Raw genomic sequence first — 16,603 nt, forward strand, 5'->3', positions numbered from 1 at the left:
CTGAAATACAAGGCAAAAAGAGGACAACTGCTTTTATTTAAAAACAATGACTTCAGAAAACAAGGTAACCATCAGCTCTCTTTTTGTACATTTACATTTATGCATTTGGCAGACGCTTTTATCCAAAGAGACTTACATTGCATTATCCCATACATTTATTTCTAAGTATGTGCAATCCACTGGGATCGAACCCACAACCTTGCTCTTACCCCTGAGCCACAGGAAAGCTGTAGTTTGTACCTCTTTTAGTGTCTCATTTGTAACAAGATTATTTATTTAATAAACAAATTATAGATGTTCTACCAGAGCAACCCACAAAATAACGAACTAACAGGTCTCAAGACAGAAAGCATACAGACAGCAGTCTGATTCAAACAATATGCATTTGTTTCTATAATTTACATGTTCATAAATACTGTATATACATACTGTACCTACATCAACAATGTTTTGCTAATAGCAGTAAGGGAATATTCAAGCTAGTAATTGTAAAGATGGTACTATACTGTATTTTAGCTGAAGAAGTTTAACCAGAGGAAATTATTTTTGATTTATCGGCTTTAATATATCGGCCTAAAATTTTTATTTATTTATTTATAGTATATTTACTGAACAAGTATTATATAAGGCAATATACACATAATATATATAACATAAAATATCGCAAGAGCTTCGCCTCAAGTCAACAGCAACAACAGTAAAGATAATTTATTCAGGTGTTGGAAGTACGAAGTTAACTACAAGGAATACGTTCCTTCGTTCACATACCACTTAGACTTAGAAAGAGGCAACTGGTTAAGTTTTCAGTTTTTTTTTATTGATTTAATTTGAATTGACTTTTTAAATAACCCAGCTGCACAGCCCAATTGGAAAGAAAGCATTCCTTCGATGACAAATCTCATTGGAAAGATTAAATTATCCAGGCATTTTGAGTATGCTTTAATGTTGCTTAAAGTAGGCTGACAACAGTTACATGTGATGAATTATGTCCTTGATTTCAATCACCGAACAATGAAATATTAGCCAGTTTACACAAGTTAAGAGCCAATCTGACAAATTTCAGCATAATAACTAAAAACGTTTTAGCTTTTTTATATAACTGGTTTTACAATGTCCAGACAAAATATGACAAACAATGACACAGTTTACTATAATATATTTTTATATATCACAATTGAAAGAAAACAGTTGTTTAGATGTGTGCACTATATCCTGTAGCCTACGTGTTTTTGATAGCAAGAAACGAGAGAACATTCATCACTATGAGGAGTGTGCATAGGCTACTTTATACTAAAATGAACAAAAACACCAATGCTGAATATAATGCAAACCATATATTTCACACGCTAACGTGAGACTGAGTGCTTGATATCTTTTTTGTTCTTTTTGTTCTTCTCAACACAGACCTGATCTGCTGTCTGCACTGAGACGACCCGTAGTAGTACAGCAGAGGGTCTAGAAAAACACTTGAGCAGCCCGCACACAGAGCCAACATGTAAGCCATATATGACGTGTTTCCCTCCCTGCCGACACCTCCTGTGGCCAGAAGAACACAGTGATACAACAGGATAACATTGGTTGGTGCAAAGCAGACCACAAACTCTGTCAGCACGGCAATAGTCATAATCACAGCTCTCCTTTGTCTAGCCAAGGTTGATGATGATGATGTTGCTAAGCGACCAGACTTGGTACTGAGTGAGTATATAATGGTACAGTAAGACGCCAAAGTGACGACCAGTGGCAGGAAGAAATAGAGGCAGGAGAGGATAGAGAACAGGTACTCATATGTCTGATCTGCAGGGTCGTCGTGGTGCATGACGTCGTGGCAGGTGACACCTACATTCATAGTCTTGACTGCTTGTGTTATAGAGAGAAGTGGGGTTGTGCCAGCAAATGCCAGCAACCAGACCAGCGCACTGACATACACAGAATTCCTCTTGCTCCGCCAGGTCAGAGAGGCGATGGGGAACACCACGGCCATCAGTCGGTCCACACTCATGCACATCATCAGCAGTATGGAGCAGTACATGTAGCAGTAGAACGCAGAGGTCAGCACACGACACGCCGCCTCACCAAACACCCAATGAGATCCGTTCAGGTGATAGTGGATCTTGAGAGGCAGCAGCAGGGTTAAGAGCAGATCCACACACGCCAGGTTTGACATGAAGATCACAGCCGGTTTCTTTTCTTTAATCCTACAGGTGAACGTCAGCAGGGCCAATGCGTTTAGAGGAAGACTGATGATGAAGAGGAAGATGTAGAATGAGGGCATGACACGTGTGACCAGTGAGCCTTTGAGGAAGAGAACAGCTTTATTTGAGATTATTAACGCCACATCTTGTTTAGGCCAGTTGCGCTTTACTGCACTCAGATTAGTGCTGCTACACAAATGTTCAGTGCAATTCTCTGAAAAACAAACAAACAACAACTGAACATCAGTTAAAGCTTTCATGATGTCATCAGTGACACTTTTTTTTGTTCTGCACACCTCATGCTGATTTTTTTTATTTACCTTTTGCTTTTACACATATTACTAAACGAAGGAGTACTGTTCAGTTACCTTTATGTTGCAGAGTTGCAGAGACACATAAGGGTAAAGAGCTCTAATATTTAGGATAAGAATTTATGAGCAGCTTTAATGACCTGTGAGCTTCAGATACTGCACCTGTTATTTGTGTATAAAGAATCACTTTGTGACCTGTTAACACAAAAACATTATACATTTTAGTTTCATTAGAACATAAACGAAAAGGCTTTGATCATTCTAACCAAATTCCTGCTTTGGTTTTGTGTCTGAAAAGCCTTTTGTGGATGAAACAAAACAGAGACAAGTGAGCATAATGTACTCTACTTTCTATCACTATTATTATTATTTTAAAACATGGCCTATAGAGAAAGTATTGCTCAAGAATGTCAAATAATCAACTTGTGTTGAAGAAAACTTTTTTTGTCACATCACAATGTTATGAATCACCTTCTTTGCTCCACAGAACCCCTTCATTAGTCAAATTGACCGCTTAATTTGTTATAATTGTTATATAATTATACTAAGCGTATAATTAGTTATGCTTTGCAATCTGGGAAACTGTGGTTTGGAGAATTTCTAAGGACTATTTGTGCAATGCATAGTTATGGTGATTAAAAGTAAGATCATAAGGAAACATAATAACAATCAACATATTTATAAAAATCTGGGTACTGTATGGTTTTGGTCTTCTTAAGGCATCGTCATGTATAATGTTCATCTCACCTTGATCTTCATAATGATTTCCAGAAAGGACATAACTATATTCGAATACTGTAATTAAACACATAAAAACACATCAAGAACTTGAATGCTTTCAAAACGCTACATACAAAGACTCTGATTCCTACAAACAAATAAATATGCACCACTCATACGGCATGAATCGGGATCAGTTTACTGAATGTCCACAACATACAGGAAGTCCTGCATTCAGATTTTTAAAAGGCCCTAAATTCTCAATTGAACTTGATGTCTTTTAAGGTTTCCTAAACATTTTGGAAAAGTATGGATTGTTTCCAGGTCTGGATTAGAATGGAAATAGAAAATTAATTATGGAGAAAATTGTTGAGTTTCCAGACTATTGCCGTATTTGGTTTTCTAAAATATAAAATAAGATTTTCTGATAATAAATGTACTTTTATGAAGTTTGGAGCATGTTTCGAGCGATGCCAAAAGATTGTCGCCAGACCAAATCTGCTGAAGGACTGTTTGCTGTGATTGAAGGTTACGTGGTTAGGCAGCCTTGACAGTCGGGCATAATTCAGCAGAACATACAGCCGTATTAACCATTAAGGTCTCTTACGTCCGGGCAGTTTGTCCATGGAATGCAATAAAAGTAGGGGAAAAAATTGCCCAATAGGACAAAACTGTACTTGCTAGCGATATTGTACAAAACGCCTATAGATTACTGATCTCAGATTTGGTGTACCTCTGCTGCTGAACAGCGCTCTCTGAATGTGTTGGCCATGTAAATGAAGGACATTAAGGATTAATGTTCAATAAAATGAGAGAAGGCGCGAGTTGCTATTGACAGAAGCCAAGTTTAAAGCCACAATATAGAAAATTTGGACCGCTAGATAGCGCACTTTCGAAACAACAACAAAAGGCTTTGGTAGCTTAATGCTACCAAAGACGGATAAAACCGTCATAGTCGTCGTTTACCAAGTAAATTGGAACAAACCCACAGCATTTAAAAGTAACGTAAATGGACACCTATTTTTGTGCAATTTATTCTTTTTCTTATAGGGTAAATGCATTCATAAATATTCAAATAATCTGTGTATTTTTGTGTGGTTACGAGTGTGTGTAAATGTGTGCGAGCATGTGTGTCCATGTTTGCATGAGGGTGTGTGTACATATGAATGACTATATGTTGTGCAGTATGTGTATTAAGGTTTTGTGTCCTCATGGCCCATCGAGGCCCTGTTTCTCAGACAAAGTTTAAGACAGTAGATTTGTCTCGATTTTATCTAAATTCAACTGGGGCACACTCCTGGTTTAAAGTAATCTATGTAAATTAAACCGGGCCCGAATCTTGCAACAGTAAAGAGTGAGACTAATACTGGACCACACAGTTGACCACAAACAGACCATCTGAATTATTAGATTCAACTTTATTGTCATTACACATATTGTCATGAATCTCAAACGGGATCGACAAGGTTGAACCCAATTGCAAGGCAGTTAAGACGACCGGAGGTGAAGAGGTTTTTAACAGATATATATATATATATATATATATATAACACTAGACAAAATGACAAAACAAAAACCCACGAGGGGGAAAACAGGACAAGAATAATATATAAACTATAACAACGTACAAGGACACTGACTCACTAAACTAATAAAACAAACACTTGAAACAAAACACTAACACTGACTGAACTACACTTACTTTGACGGAGAACAAGAACAACAGGTACAGCATAAGAACACGAACAGTATACGGAACAGGTAAGACTTGCACGGACGAGGGACTTCATACAATGAACGCACAACGAGACAAAGAAACATGAGGACTCTTTATAGGGAAGGTAAATAACACAAACTAGGAAACAGGAGGGTAGGGCAATGACGCGACTTGAGGAGAGTATGGAAGACCGCAAGGGTCAAAAATGTCTCTCCCCACATGAAACAGAGGATTCTGTATGATTCCACCTCTAAACCAAGAAATACCTGACAAGGAGAGGTGGAACCATGACACATATGCAAGTACAGTGTAATGAAATGTAGTTTAGGTCTAACCAGAAGTGAAATTAGCAAGTGCAGGATATACAGTGTGAGTAAATAATACAGAATACAATATTAGAGAAATACAATACTAATGTTCTATGACAACATGACAGTCGGTATGTACTATGGACAATATATACAGAAGGATATATACTGTGAACAATAATTTACAGGTGGTTATGAACAGATAACAATTTAGACGATACAATAGTGCAAGTGACTTAAGTGTGCATTAATTACAGACATTAGCTATTAAAGTTGCAGTGCAGTGATGAGTTAATGAAGTTATTAAGGTTACAGTGCAGTAGATGAGTTAATGCAGTTATTAAGGTTACAGTGCAGTAGATGTGTTAATGCAGTTATTAAGGTTACAGTGCAGTAGATGAGTTAATGCAGTTATTAAGGTTACAGTGCAGTAGATGTGTTAATGCAGTTATAAAGGTTACAGTGCAGTAGATGAGTTAATGCAGTTATTAAGGTTACAGTGCAGTAGATGTGTTAATGCAGTTATGAAAGTTGCAGTGCAGTGATGAGTTAATGAAGTTATTAAGGTTACAGTGCAGTAGATGAGTTAATGCAGTTATTAAGGTTACAGTGCAGTAGATGAGTTAATACAGTTATTGAAGTTATGGTGCAATAGATGAGTAGATGCTGTTAATAGAGTTCCAGTGCAGTAGATGAGTTAATGCAGTTATTAAGGTTACAGTGCAGTAGATGAGTTAATGCAGTTATTAAGGTTACAGTGCAGTAGATGAGTTAATACAGTTATTGAAGTTATGGTGCAATAGATGATTAGATGCTGTTAATAGATTTACAGTGCAGTAGATGAGTTAGTGCAGTTATTAAGGTTACAGTGCAGTAGATGAGTTAATGCAGTTATTAAGGTTACAGTGCAGTAGATGAGTTAATGCAGTTATTAAGGTTACATTGCAGTAGATGAGTTAATGCAGTTATTAAGGTTACAGTGCAGTAGATGAGTTAATACAGTTATTGAAGTTATGGTGCAATAGATGAGTAGATGCTGTTAATAGAGTTACAGTGCAGTAGATGAGTTAGTGCAGTTATTAAGGTTACAGTGCAGTAGATGAGTTAATGCAGTTATTAAGGTTACAGTGCAGTAGATGAGTTAATGCAGTTATTAAGGTTACAGTGCAGTAGATGAGTTAATGCAGTTATTAAGGTTACATTGCAGTAGATGAGTTAATGCAGTTATTAAGGTTACAGTGCAGTAGATGAGTTAATACAGTTATTGAAGTTATGGTGCAATAGATGAGTAGATGCTGTTAAAAGAGTTACAGTGCAGTAGATGAGTTAGTGCAGTTATTAAGGTTACAGTGCAGTAGATGAGTTAATGCAGTTATTAAGGTTACAGTGCAGTAGATGAGTTAATGCAGTTATTAAGGTTACATTGCAGTAGATGAGTTAATGCAGTTATTAAGGTTACAGTGCAGTAGATGAGTTAATACAGTTATTGAAGTTATGGTGCAATAGATGAGTAGATGCTGTTAATAGAGTTACAGTGCAGTAGATGAGTTAGTGCAGTTATTAAGGTTACAGTGCAGTAGATGAGTTAATGCAGTTATTAAGGTTACAGTGCAGTAGATGAGTTAATGCAGTTATTAAGGTTACAGTGCAGTAGATGAGTTAATGCAGTTATTAAGGTTACATTGCAGTAGATGAGTTAATGCAGTTATTAAGGTTACAGTGCAGTAGATGAGTTAATACAGTTATTGAAGTTATGGTGCAATAGATGAGTAGATGCTGTTAAAAGAGTTACAGTGCAGTAGATGAGTTAGTGCAGTTATTAAGGTTACAGTGCAGTAGATGAGTTAATGCAGTTATTAAGGTTACAGTGCAGTAGATGAGTTAATGCAGTTATTAAGGTTACAGTGCAGTAGATGAGTTAATGCAGTTATTAAGGTTACATTGCCGTAGATGAGTTAATGCAGTTATTAAGGTTACAGTGCAGTAGATGAGTTAATACAGTTATTGAAGTTATGGCGCAATAGATGAGTAGATGCTATTAATAGAGTTACAGTGCAGTAGATGAGTTAGTGCAGTTAATGAAGTTACAGTGCAGTAGATGAGTAGATGCAGTTAATAGAATTAATGAGTTACTAATACAGTAATTGAAGTTATGGTGCAATAGATGAGTACACTTTTTTATTATTATAACACTTAGCATAAGGCACACCTATGCCCAGTGTTGCCAGGTACGCGGTTTTCCCGAACAATTGGGCTATTTTGAGAATGCAATTGCGGGAAAAATTATGGAGCCGCGGGTTGCGGATTTTTGGGCTAGTTTCATAATGTTCCGCGGCCGCCAAAATGTTTATTTATATTCTAAGGATAAATGTTAATTGATGAGTTTCTTAATGTATATTCACACTCCGAATGAATACCTGCCAACTCAAGGACCGGCCCGGTCTTAATGTGTGGGGAACGAGTCTGACAGGCAGGCTACAGTACATGGAGGGACGCGGGAGCTCAGCTCAACCAAAGAGGAAAAATTAGCGGTGGTATAAGACACAGTACATCCGAATTATGTTTTAACCAATATTTCATCAGGTGAATGTCACGTTGCACAATGAAAGAAATCACTCGTGAGTGTACAACACTTGATTCTTCCGGCTGCCAAATATCACGTTTGATCAGCGCTATACGCAGTCTAGAACAACTAAATCTTTGACGTGCTTTAACAGTTTTTACATTATGCAATAAATGTAACCATGATTATTTCTTAAGCAAGTTTCTGAATGTCTTACGAAGAGAAAACATGTTTCTCTTCCATTTACGTGCACGTGTGATATTTTTAAAGGGACACTCCACCCAAAAATGAAAATTCTGTTATGAAACTAGTTGTTTCTAAACCTGTATAAATGTATTTGATCGGTTGAACACAACGATATTTGCTAGAACGTTAGCTGCTGGCATCATTGACTACCATAGCAAAAAAAAAATGGTAGTCAAACGTGACCCATAATTGTTTGCTTTAATAAATATCCCAAAACTTATTTTGTGTTCAACAGAACTAAACAATATATAGAATACATATGAAACCATTCAGATGAAAAATATGGCAATAGCAACGTCTTTAGGATGTTGTAAACTTTGATTTGACAGAGGGAAAAAATTGGGCTAGTTTTTATTCCTTTTCGGCGGGTTTTGAGGGGTTATTGGGCTGGAAATATTTCTTGGACCTGGCAACCCTGCCTATGCCAAGTATGTGAAGACGGGGTAAGGAGTTTGTCTGTTTTGATGATATGAAAATCAACAACGTCTAAGAGATATTGGACACCCTGCCTTTAAAGACACATAATAAGCATCAAAATATTTAGAAAATCTGGGCACCGACCTGGGTTTATATATTCGTTTTTGCACTCAGCCTATGAATAAACTGTACCGTTTTCTGTAAACAAACACAAAAGCACAACAGGAACTTGAATGCTTTAGAAGGCTACAAAGACTCTGAGCAACAAACGAACAAAAACTCATTACTCATACGCCATGAATCTGGATCAGTTTACTGAGTACAAATACACATTAAAAAAATCCAATTCATCTTCAGTGACAACTACATCTCATTTATGAATTTTAACTCCAGATTTACTTTTAGGCTATCTTTGTAATGCATACATATAATGATCAATAGTAAAATAATAGAGACACATTGCAAACATTAAACTATTTATGAAATTAGATACTCTGGGTACTGTACGTGATGGAGTATCTATGAAGTCAACTATTGATTTCACTATCTAGATCTGCTTCTCTGCATCTATGGTGGCTATATGAGGAGGCGCTGCAGAATCCCACAACACAGTGTAAAGATGATTCTGTACCCCGCACTATTCGACACACATCCGCACTCATTCCCGCACAGCTTCAAACAAGGGTGCTAAGAAGAAGGCTTCTTTAAGCTGGTTGAAGGAATTTAGGTCACCTGGAGTCCAGGACAGAGACTTTGGCTATTCAAAGAGTAAGAAGTAGATTCGGGAAGTGACGTTACTGAAGTTCGCTATGCAATGTTGATAAAAATGGGCAAAACCTTAGAATCTTTGCTGTTCTTTGATGGATGAGCGTTGTAGCCAGGATATAACAGCTTCCAACTTCCTCCCATCTGAATCCCCTTCTCATTGATGATATAACCGAGAAATAGACGGTTTTAAGATTGAATTTGAGCCTGGGATTCAACTGGTTTTGGAAAATATGCTCAGACTGGTTACGGGAATAAATCAGAAGATCCTCTATGTAAATGATAACAAACATATTAAGAAAGTTGCGAAAATTGTCATTCATACAGCTCTGGGTACCACACTTGTGGTCTATTGTAATGTATGTAACCTAAGAACAAAGAAAGAAACATAGTCTTTGATAATTCACTGTGAATACAAAAAATAAAGAGCATTTTATTTTCTTATGCTCACACCCATAGTGGTTTATTACAAATAATAAAAACATATAAATTAGCTAAATTTACTTTCTATTATTAATTTTATTTAGATAAATTATGATTTTGGTGTTTCTGTGTTTTTTAACCTGGCATATCCTGAGTTGGAGAACCGGATGGAGAACCGCTACCTGTAACCAAACATACAAGAACAACATCAGTAAATGCTTAACTGCAAACACTGAAACCAAACACTATAAATGAATGCTCAGTCACAGCTACAGTACTTCTGCAACGGATACATATTGTAGATTAAAAGAATACGCTTAAAACAGCAAAACTTGCATTTTAAGCACTGACCAACCATCACATAATGTAAAAACATAAACAACTCAGCAACACTACATTTCATCTAATCTACCTGACATCTCATCGTCCACATCAATCTCCTGTGGGATATCCACTTTGACTATGAGATGCTGACCGTCTCCATCTTCATCTGAAAAAAAAACGAAAAAGTGGGGGTGCAGAATAGGTAGAGATCATTCTCTCTATTATCTAAATGCAAAATAAATATTCCAATTGAAATTGCCCTTTAGCTCCTGCCTCCCTCCCAGAATATAAGGTTTTATTTTCTAATGTCGAATTTGGAAATGACCAGGTGGATACTTTGGGCAGGCAATCAATATTTCAAAAAAATACTGGTCACCATAAGGCCAAATCAGTCACAAGGCACCGGGAACTTACCCAGTGCTTCTGATGGTCGAGTAAGATGCTTTTATCCACAGAATTACAAAATCAATGCATTTTTATTTTAGCATTTATTTAGCTTTATAGCATAAAAGCATATATTTAATATTAAGTATGCTTAAAACAATACATGATCAGCTTCAACGATATGAACGGTTCTATTAATAGCTGAATTTGTCTCATTCTGGATGCTTTACCTCCTGTGTCAGGCATTGGTGTGTGAACAAACAAGACTTTAATCAACAATAAAACAAAAGCCCATGATGGGGTAAAACAAGAACAGGACCAAACAAAAACTAGAATCAAAACACTTCCCACGAGGTGGCAAAAACAACTAGATACAAAAAATTATTCTACGTTGTGTCGACCGACTGATTAGGGTTCCTATACGAAATGCCAAGGCACTACGCTGCATCACCACCTCTAGCGGAGTGACACTGACTGGCCTGGGGAGTCACAGGTGAGCGCTGCCGCGAATCGTGAACTTCCAGTGATATTATAAAGCAACACATGAGACAGGGCAAGGGCTTGTGAGAGACAATGGGGCGTGCAAGTCCCTCACAGGAGGGAAAGCACTACGGAGGCCACATCCTGCCATAGGGAGGTGACATGTGAAGATACCTACACGGTCTCACCAGAGGGGAGAACTCATGGGGAAAAGTGCGGGGCCACAACCATGGGGGCACAGAAGCGGTGGAGTTCAGAGCAGGGAGGTCCCAGGTTCACCAACAGGGAAAACAAGAGTGAAGAAACCTCGGACGGGACCACCCAATGAGGGAGTCACTACATGTGGAGAACAAGCTCAAGTATAGAGGTTCACCTCGTGAGGGAAACTCACCTACACTGAGCTCGGTGTACGGGCCGCTCCGCATGGCACGAAAACCAGAGAGATGCTTAGTGATGGATGGAATGCCTGTACTTCACCTGGTGGGAGAAGTAGGGAAGCAGGAAAGCAGCACTGACTCGCCTGGAGAAGCGGGGGTGGAGTCGCCACTCTCCGCAGAGGCTAACCTGCCGAGACTCTGAAGCCAATGCTAAAGCGGTCTGATATGCATCAACCCGAGCGATCCTACTGCTGCCGAGGACTCCATATAGCCCAGGAGCATCTGAAAAATTTTCAGTGGGACCGCTGGTTGCCACCTGAAGAGTGTCAGACAGCGCAGCACTGACTTTGTGCATTCTTAAGTAAGGCGCGCAATCATGGTGACAGGGTCTAGTTCCAAGCCGAGACAATAGATATTCTCTCAGGGGAGAGGTTACTCTTGTCTTAGCTGACCTGTGGGCCCAGTCTGTCAAGGTGCGTGAGCATGAGGTCCCTGTGCATTCACACAGATCTCGAAACTCTGCCAAGATGAGCCAGTCGTCATGAAAGTTGAAAATACGCACGCCCTGCTCCCTGGGTGGAGTAAGAGCAGCTTCACGTGACTTTGGTGTAGACACGGGGAGACAGGGCCAGACCGAGGGCAGGACTTTGTACTGATGTGCTCGAAGGCAAACGGAGAAGGATTGAGACATTAAAGTATGCAACAGAAGGCTTTCTTAAGCTTGTTGAAGGAATTTAGGTCACAGAGATGGGCAAAACCTTAGAATCTTTGCAGTCCTTTGACGGATGAGTGTTGTGGCCAGGATATTACAGCTTCCAACTTCCTCCCATCTGAATTCCCTTCTCATTGATGATATAACCGAGAAATATATGGTCTTAAGATTGAATTTGAGCCTGGGATTCAACTGGTTTTGGAAAACTAGATTGACTTGGTGAAAATGCTCAGTCTGGTTACGGGAGTAAATCAGAAGGTCGTCGATGTAAATGATAACAAACATATTAAGAAAGTTGCGAAAATTGTTATTCATACAGCTCTGGGTAACGCACTTGTGGTCTATTGTAATGTATGCAGCCTAAGAACAAAGAAAAAAACATAGTCTTTGATAATTCACTGTGAATACAAACAATAAAGAGCATTTTACTTTCTTATGCTCACACCCATAGTGGTTTATTACAAATAATAAATAAGAGCAAATTAGCAGAATGTAATTTATATTATTAATTTTATGTAGATAAATCTTAATTTTGGTGTTTCTGTGTTTTTTCACCTGTCATATCCTGAGACAGAGAACCGGATGGAGAACCACTACCTGTAACCAAAGAAAAACATCAGTAAATGCTTAACTGCAAACACTGAAACCAAACAATATAAATGAATGCTCAGTCACAGCTACTTCCGCAATGGATTCAAATTGTAGATTAAAAGAATACGCTTAAAACAGCACAACTTGCATCTTAAGCACTGACCAACCATCACATAATGTAAAAACAAAAACAATTTAGCAACACTAGATTTCATCTAATCTACCTGACATCTCACCGCCCACATCGATCTCCTGTGGGATATCCACTTTGTTTACTATGTGATGCTGACCGCCTCCATCGTCATCTGAAAAAACGAAAAAGGTTTAAACCTCACGAATAGGTTGAGAGCATTCTCTAGTGTCTAAATGCAAAATAAATATTCCAATGAATTTCGCCCTTTAGCTTGTGTCTCCCAGCTCCCTCCCAGAATACAAGGTAAGTTTCTCTAATGCTGCATTTGGAAATGATCAGGTGGATACTTTGGGCAGGCAATCCGAGAATTTATCCATTGCTTCTGATGGTCGAGTGAGACGCTTTTATCTATGGTGCTTTATATCATAAAAGCATATAAGCATAATGCTGAAATATTTAGTGTGCTTATAATAATCAGCTGCAACGATATGAAAGTCACTATTAATGACTCATTCTGGATACTGCACCTACTGGATGCCTTCACAACACTATCAAACATAGAAATGCAAACAGAACTCATCTGAGGCTTTGATAATTCAGCCAAAATAAAACAAACCATCACCCAACGAACAAGCTTGACTGTGAGAATACTGTCAGTTATCTATCAGCACTTCAGGCAATGCTTTAAACAGTGCATAGCTGACAGCCTTTATTTGTCTGGTTTAGACCTTTAAGATTATGGCTTATTGACTATCTTAACTATCCACCAATAAGTGATTTACAGCATCCACTAGCTGAGAAATCAGTTGGGTGGGGATGGTTGCATTTTCTGTTTTCTTTAATATGGTGGGTCTTAAAGTTTGTAATTATAGATTATTAAGATGTACTTACAATTGTCTGCAGTGTACACTGTAAAAAAAATCCTGTAAAATTTACAGTAAACTACTGGCAGCAGGGTTGCCAGCCAGTTACTGTAAATTGTACAGCCACAGTACTGTAATTTAATTTACAGCCATTTACTGTAATTGCAGAATACAGGAAAAACTGTAATTTTGAATAGTAACAGTATAATGCTGTATTTTTTACAGCAAATTGCTTGATTTTAATTTACTTTATTTAGAAGAAATACATAAATCACTGTATATCCAGTATGTTTTGCATACTGGATATACAGTATTTTTTTTTTTTAATTGATACAAAAATACATTACAGACAAATTGTGTACGTTGTTGTACATGAAATAATTTTATTCAGTAACAACTTCATAGTATCCAACATGGCTCTTTAAACATTCATGTTTAAACAACACGTTAACCAACATTACCATCATGAAACAACATTGCAAAACAAGGCCCAAGTGAGTCTGTAAAACGGTCCACATCTTGATCCATCAGAGCACAACAAGTAGCTGGAACTATGGAAACGAAACAAGAGAATAATGTTAGATATTCAATTTATAGTCAGAGAAAAACAGAGGACAACATATACAGTCAGAGAATAATAAAATGATGTAATTCAATGATAAGATCTGTGTGTGTGTGTGTGTGTGTATGTGTGTGTGTGTGTGCGTGTGCCTGTGTGTGTGTGTGTGTGTGTGTGTGCTTCTTACTTTTCATCGATTACACTGAATATTCATCATTGTGTTTAGAAGAGCGGCGACATGTGGGTTCACTGCAACCTGTTTCTTCTGTATCCTGGCATTTTAGATGACGCTTCTTGTTCCACTCTCTGGATTAATATCTACAAAGAGTCAGGAAAAACTAAATGTTATATATTAAATGTGCAAAATATATTATATTAAAACACATGAATTAAATCATCAGCTTGCTAGTGTTAAATAGGGGAGACTTCTAAATAATTTGCCCCAAAAAAATGCATCTCTCGTTGAGAAATATTGTTTTAAAGGTCTTAACAGGTATATAACATAAACATATCTATAAAAAGCAGGTAAGGAAGTTGTTCAATTAATACCTTTCATTGGACTCCAAGTACATGCTGCCCCATCCTGGTACTCAAGATTGAATATGTAACATGCTATGAACAGAGTGGGAAGGCCAGACATGAAGCTGTGCTGAGCACCGTCACACACAACCTAACCTTCAGTAGTCAGTATCCAGTGGCCTGCATGGCAAAGTGTGTCCTAAAACAAACAATTATACATGTGACAATAGTAATAGTTAATAGTGACTATACAATTATCTTTAAGCATTTTACATTTAAACTACATTTTAGTATAAGTGACTCTACAAACAAACTCTAAGCAAATTAAACAGAGTAACTTACACTTAAAACCGTACTTATACAGAAATGTAATCCAACTAACGTTAGGGATGTCACGGTCAAGAAATTGTCACACTAGTATTTTGTAACGGGTCTCACTCCCACCCTCCAACGGTCCTATTTGGGAGACAGGCCTGCTATACAATGAGGGTGTCGGTAACGTCTTTTGCTCAAGCTCTCAGCTGGCCTCCGATACATAAACTGTATATCTAGATGGTTACGTACATTAATCACTTTACCGGGCTATCCTCCGTGAACATCGACTTACCTCAAGCTATGGTGACTCATTTTAATTTGGGCGCTCGATTTAACGGATGACTGCATTTGCAAATTTGAATTACACCACAAAATAATCACGAGCGAGTGTGGTATCCCAACTGTCGAAGCATGTAACTTTTACCGAGTCTACGGCGGGCGCGATGTTCAACATTAAAAAAACAACCGTCAACTTACTAATACAATGAACTGTAGCTCGTCACATACCGCCTTCACTCCTGGTGTGAACAAAAACTCTAAATAACATGAACAACTTCTGTCCTCAGGTGCTATAGCGACGGAGAATGTTTGAAATCTTACCGCGACGGCGCTGCTGAAACCCCGCAAGACTCCTTCGGTCCCCGCGGATGGAGGTTGAATCCGGGGTTACCAATATGAAACGCGAATTTAGATACCTCTATATAAAGTTACCAGCATGATAGTTACCAAATATGGAAAAAAAATACGTAATAAGTTACTTACCACAGGTGTGAATCATTCATTTTGAGCACTACCCCAATCTCGACTGTTGAAGATCATCCCGCCATTGTAGATTTGAAATTTACAGCAATATTCTGTACATTGAGTTAATCCGTCACGTGACTCCAGAATGCATTGCACTTTACAGCAATATTCTGTATTATTTAAAATACAGTCAGCTTCTGTAAAATAACGCTGTAGTTTTTACAGCAATTCGTTACAGTGTAGGTATGTAAGAAAAGCATTAAAAGCAAGATAGTTTTCCCTTCCATAGCCGAGAGAAAGTATAAAACAACTTCAAATGATCACAGACACACACAGTCACTGTCTTTCTCAATATATAGTGTGAAGATGACTGGGTGTTCATTAAGCCTCTCAACCTTTTTAGCCTCCAATGAACCCATTTGGCTGCCATAATACAAGCCACAAATGCCACAGGAATGGATAAAAGTTACATTAAATTGTACTCATTTACCAGATGATTTTATGCACTGCAATTTCTCCTAAGAGCTTAAAAGCAAAATAGAAATCAAGAAGACTTGCTAATTCTGTTTGTATTTTGTAGTTGTTACCATTAATCATGTTGTCACTTGCATATAATAAATGCACAGATTAATAAGATTATGAATGGCGGTTGGCAGAGATATTATAGTTAACCAAAATATTTATTTGACTAAAATTAAATTAATTGTAGGCTAAAATTATTTGAAAAACAGAAACTAACAAAAATGAGAAATTTTGCCTTTTAGCAAAATAATGAGGCAATAGAGCTGAAGCACTAAATCTATTCAATAAATAAAAAAACATTCAAAAGAAAATGTATTAAACACAGAAATTCAAAAAATTATAATGAACTGACCATGGCCGCGTTTCCCGAAACCTTCTTAACGCTACGTCGTTCTTAAATTTATACCTTAAGTTGTAT

At 37.7% G+C, this 16,603-nt stretch overlaps 1 protein-coding gene across 7 annotated transcripts; it reads right to left on the bottom strand.

The window, feature by feature from the left end:
- Positions 1 to 1,144: 1,144 nt before the first annotated feature.
- On the bottom strand, positions 1,145 to 15,893 carry LOC130408539 (proteinase-activated receptor 1-like). Of its 7 annotated transcripts, none has more exons than XM_056732118.1 (11): positions 15,682 to 15,893; positions 14,635 to 14,803; positions 14,273 to 14,403; positions 13,988 to 14,077; positions 12,755 to 12,835; positions 12,495 to 12,536; positions 10,075 to 10,152; positions 9,803 to 9,844; positions 3,251 to 3,298; positions 2,666 to 2,698; positions 1,145 to 2,406 (listed from the first exon to the last, which is right to left on the bottom strand). In XM_056732118.1, the coding sequence occupies exons 3-11, from the start codon at positions 14,277 to 14,279 to the stop codon at positions 1,340 to 1,342; spliced, it is 1,488 nt and encodes a 495-aa protein (XP_056588096.1). In that variant the 5' UTR covers positions 14,280 to 14,403; positions 14,635 to 14,803; positions 15,682 to 15,893; the 3' UTR covers positions 1,145 to 1,339. The 7 variants fall into 7 exon arrangements, with proteins under 7 accessions (XP_056588096.1, XP_056588095.1, XP_056588094.1 ...); XM_056732117.1 differs by having other exon boundaries at positions 15,520 to 15,893; XM_056732116.1 differs by having other exon boundaries at positions 15,397 to 15,893.
- Between the last annotated feature and the right edge of the window lie 710 nt (positions 15,894 to 16,603).

This window comes from Triplophysa dalaica, chromosome 19 (genome assembly GCF_015846415.1).
Source record: "Triplophysa dalaica isolate WHDGS20190420 chromosome 19, ASM1584641v1, whole genome shotgun sequence".
Classification (NCBI taxonomy): domain Eukaryota; kingdom Metazoa; phylum Chordata; class Actinopteri; order Cypriniformes; family Nemacheilidae; genus Triplophysa; species Triplophysa dalaica.

Coding starts and splice junctions, on each gene's coding strand:
- LOC130408539 (XM_056732118.1), bottom strand. Junction 12,537..12,754: donor TGTGGGCGGTGAGATGTCAG/GTAGATTAGATG, acceptor CTTTGGTTACAG/GTAGTGGTTCTCCATCCGGT. Junction 2,407..2,665: donor TCTTTATACACAAATAACAG/GTGCAGTATCTG, acceptor TTTGTTTTTCAG/AGAATTGCACTGAACATTTG.